The 3935-nt window shown below is 28.7% G+C and overlaps 1 protein-coding gene across 1 annotated transcript; it reads right to left on the minus strand.

The window, feature by feature from the left end:
• Positions 1-1881: 1881 nt before the first annotated feature.
• Positions 1882-2757, minus strand: LOC110621378 (copper transporter 1). The gene has a single exon (XM_021765648.2). The coding sequence runs from the start codon at positions 2554-2556 to the stop codon at positions 2101-2103; it is 456 nt and encodes a 151-aa protein (XP_021621340.1). The 5' UTR covers positions 2557-2757; the 3' UTR covers positions 1882-2100.
• Positions 2758-3935: the final 1178 nt, after the last annotated feature.

Below are 3935 nucleotides of genomic sequence, written 5' to 3' on the forward strand. Positions count from 1 at the left end.
GAAACGAGGATTTCAACCTCTAGATAGAAGCAGGGACGGGTCCATGTTAGGCCAGGGTCATGGGTCTCTCAAAATTTTGAAATTTTTTAGAGATATTGATAAAATTTCATATTAATATTCCAAAACTCTAAATTTTTCTTCCCTTCTTTATTTTTTTTCTGCAGCCCCAACCTCCCATTCTCTTTCATTATTTCTATCCAACAAATTTCATTTTAATTCACAAATTTTATTTTTTTAAATACACTATACATCTTCCTCTCTCTTTTCCAAGGTGAAATATTTTCTCATTTTTCTCATTTTATTTTTTCATATTATTCTTTTGTTGTTAAGAATTAATTTACATTTTTTATTTATTTCATTATATTGTTAATTTATTATTATTTATTTTACTTAATTATTAATATTATTATTATGGATAATAGTTTAGTCTACTTAAAATTAAAAAATTTGTGTAAATTTTAAATACTATTTTTATGAATAATAATTTAATCTAATCAAAATTAATAAAATAGTATAAATTTTAAATAGTATTTTTATGAGTAATAATTTAATCTAATCAAAATTAAATTAAATATTAAATATTATTTTATGGATAATAATTTAATGTAATAAAAATTAAAAAAATTATATAAATATTAAATATAGTTTTTATGGGTAATAATTATGTCTAATTAAAATTAAAAAAATTGAATAAATTTTTAATTATTTTTAATGGGTAATAGTTTAAATTTTGATATATGACTTTATGAGTGAATTAATAAAATATCATTGTAAAAAATTAAATTTTAACAATAAATATTGAATTAAATAATTAATATATTTCAATTATATGTATTATTATAGGGGAAGAGGGATTTTTTAAAGAAATATCAACAAAAAATATTCTATTTTGATTTAACATAACTGAAGTATTTACCTAATATTAGAAATTAAGCACACGAAAGTTACCTATTAAAAGGTTTATGTCAATCATACAGTCATAAATTTAAAAAAGAGAATAAAATTAAAATAAAAAATTTATTATATCTTAATTTGATGAATTTAAAAATTGATTAGAATATAGCATAATTAAAATAGCTGCATATTGTTTATATCATTATCTTTTTTTCATTTTAATGTAGTGAAAGTTTATAATATTTTTATTATCGAAAATTTTAATAAAAGTTTTAGAAATCATGTAGAGGCTATAATAGAAATCTTTTAATTTATCCAAAATTTAATGAATCAAACTCAACATATTAAAAAGTTATAAATTAAATGTATCGACTGTTTATCTCCTTTATCTATATAAGATTTTATTTTTCAAGTGAATGATGAATATGAAAAGTCATTAAATCTTAGTGAATATTGTCACGTTTCTTGCTAAAAAACTCAGTAATTTCGTCTTTCAGCCAGTTGGACTTGAGGAAGCTCCAAGGGTCAGTAACAATATACATTATTTTTAATTATTTATTTAATTTATACTCTTATCAAAATTTTTACATCTGTCATTGCAATCCTTAGTGTCTTGGTCAAAAGAGGCTACCTTAGCTTAACTAAATAACTACCAAAAAAGGAGGCTATGAGGCAGAAAACCAAAGAGCCACCGTCTAGCCACCACTTGTGGACGATCCACCATAGTCCAGATCAAAAGTGCCTCCAAAATCTACAGAAAAAATAAAAACCAGAAAAGATAATGCATCCACACAAAAAACCCTTTCATTGAGACCTCAGCTGCAACAAAAACGAAGCTAAAACCCTATATCTACAACTCCGCCCCACGGTGGAGAGAGAGCCCACGGCCAAACAAAGAGGAGAAGAGGCCCTCTCCTGCCCAGAGGGCAGAGGAAGGCCAACGAGAACAGCAGAAGAAGAGCCTAAAGTTCAATAAAAGGAACTCTGTCGCAAAGAAAAAACTCTTTTCCCTTTTATTATAATAATAATAATAATAATATTTCATAATAATTTGTTTTCTTTTTCGCAGCATGGAAGACAAAAAGCAGTATCATAGTTTCCGCAGTATATATCGACAGAGTTTCATTATTGAAATTTGAAGATAATTATAATTATCAAGAATAAGAACTCAATCATTTAGCACTCAAAGCTCGCCTCCACAAAAATTCAGCATTTAAAATTAATCGCAGGAAGATCAGGCTTCTTCTCCGAATTCTTAGAAATCCGACTCCCAAAAAGCACGAACCCAACGGCATGGCCGGCGACGGCAACAAGGAAAACACCGCCGTTAAAAGACATGACCGCAAGCATCACCAAGTAAGACAGTCCAGAACGCACCGCATACATGCCAGCCCGAAAGAACCCCGCAGCGACCTTATTCGTTCCGGGCTTGATGATGCTGCAATAATTGAACCACTCAACGATCACCGCCAGAGTGAAGACGAAGATCAAGGCCAAAGCGTACATGCCAGAGCTGGAACCAGGCCAGCCCTTGAAGAGAATTTCGGTTTTGTGACCCCAGTAGAAGGTCATGTGGGCGATGGCCCTGTGGTGGACGTGAATGCCGCCGCCGCCGGTGGTGTTCCAGGCCTCTGTTAATGGCATGATGGTGTCGTCTCCCATGTAATAGTGAGTGAGTTGGTGAGGTTTGTGAAGTGGAGGAGGGTATAAATCAACAGCAAGAGAGTGGGAATTGTGTCTAGTGGTGGTGCGACAGTGGGTTGGTGAAATTCCTTGCTTGATGCTTTGTACATTTTGGACGCTTTTGCGGCCGCGGGACGTACATGAAAAGAGGCTGGCTCCGTTTTGAAAACTTCAGGTTTCTTCTGTTCTGTTCTATTCTGTTTTGGTTTTAACTTGAGCCAGGCTGTTTCCAACCCTGTACTTTTATTCAATTATGAAATAAGGCTAATTCAATTTTTTTACTAATTAAATTCACCTATTTTTATTTAGGTATCAAATAAGTTTTGATATAATTTAATAATATTGTTTTATATAACAAAATTATTATTTTTTATAATTTGGAATAAAAAATTTTAATATTTTAATTAACATAAAAATAATAAATAATTTTAAGATTATAAAAGTAAAATTTTATTATAAAAATAATATTTTATTATTAAAAAATAATAATTTATTATTAAAAATATTATTATATTAGTTTATGACTTTTATGGCCCTTAAGTAAAAATATAAAAATTTAATTGATTAAAAAAATAAATTAAATTTATTTCGCTGTTGAGTAAAGTTTAATCAGAATTATTTCTATTCTCAAATTCAAATTAAATATTAATAAATTTAAATTTAAATTTTATTTATTGGACGGACAAATTTTGTTTAATATCTTAATATTTTTTATTTTTAAATACTAAAAAACCATCAATAAAACATATATTTTTTAAGAGAGAACTCATTTTTTAAAATTTGAAAATTTTATTAATATGGCTAAATTTCTGTGCATAAATTCATTAGTATTCTTAACTTTTTAGTATCACATCTAAATAATGTAATAAATTATTTTTTAGAAACTATTTAATTGAAAAAATATTTCAACATATAAATAATTTTTCAACAAATAAATGGAATGCGCCTTAATTTTTATAAAGTCAAATTTCAAACAAACTCATAAATAATTTAATTTATTAAAATTTTAATTGGACCATGAGCGTAAACAAACCGCCTATAGTCAGGTCGCAAAGGTGGAGTTTTTTAGCAACGAAGGCATGAGGAGGGCAATTTTGGATTTGAATGCTGGGAAATATGCAATGACTCCTGAGGAAGCAATCCCTGGCCTGGATGAACAGTACTGAAATTTGGTAGGGCCACGTAATGATTTAGAGCCGATTTTAATTTGTATTTTTTCTCAGACTGCTCTTGCACTTCTGACTACAAAGCCATGTGCTTGATTCCTTTCTAAAAGAATTTCTTCTCAGGCAAGCTTGCTGGGATGCAAATTCTTGCCAATCCAGGTGTATTTTGCTTATTCCAGAGACTTAAAAAAA

The sequence above is a fragment of the Manihot esculenta genome, chromosome 8 (genome assembly GCF_001659605.2).
Source record: "Manihot esculenta cultivar AM560-2 chromosome 8, M.esculenta_v8, whole genome shotgun sequence".
In the NCBI taxonomy this organism is placed as follows: Eukaryota; Viridiplantae; Streptophyta; class Magnoliopsida; order Malpighiales; family Euphorbiaceae; genus Manihot; species Manihot esculenta.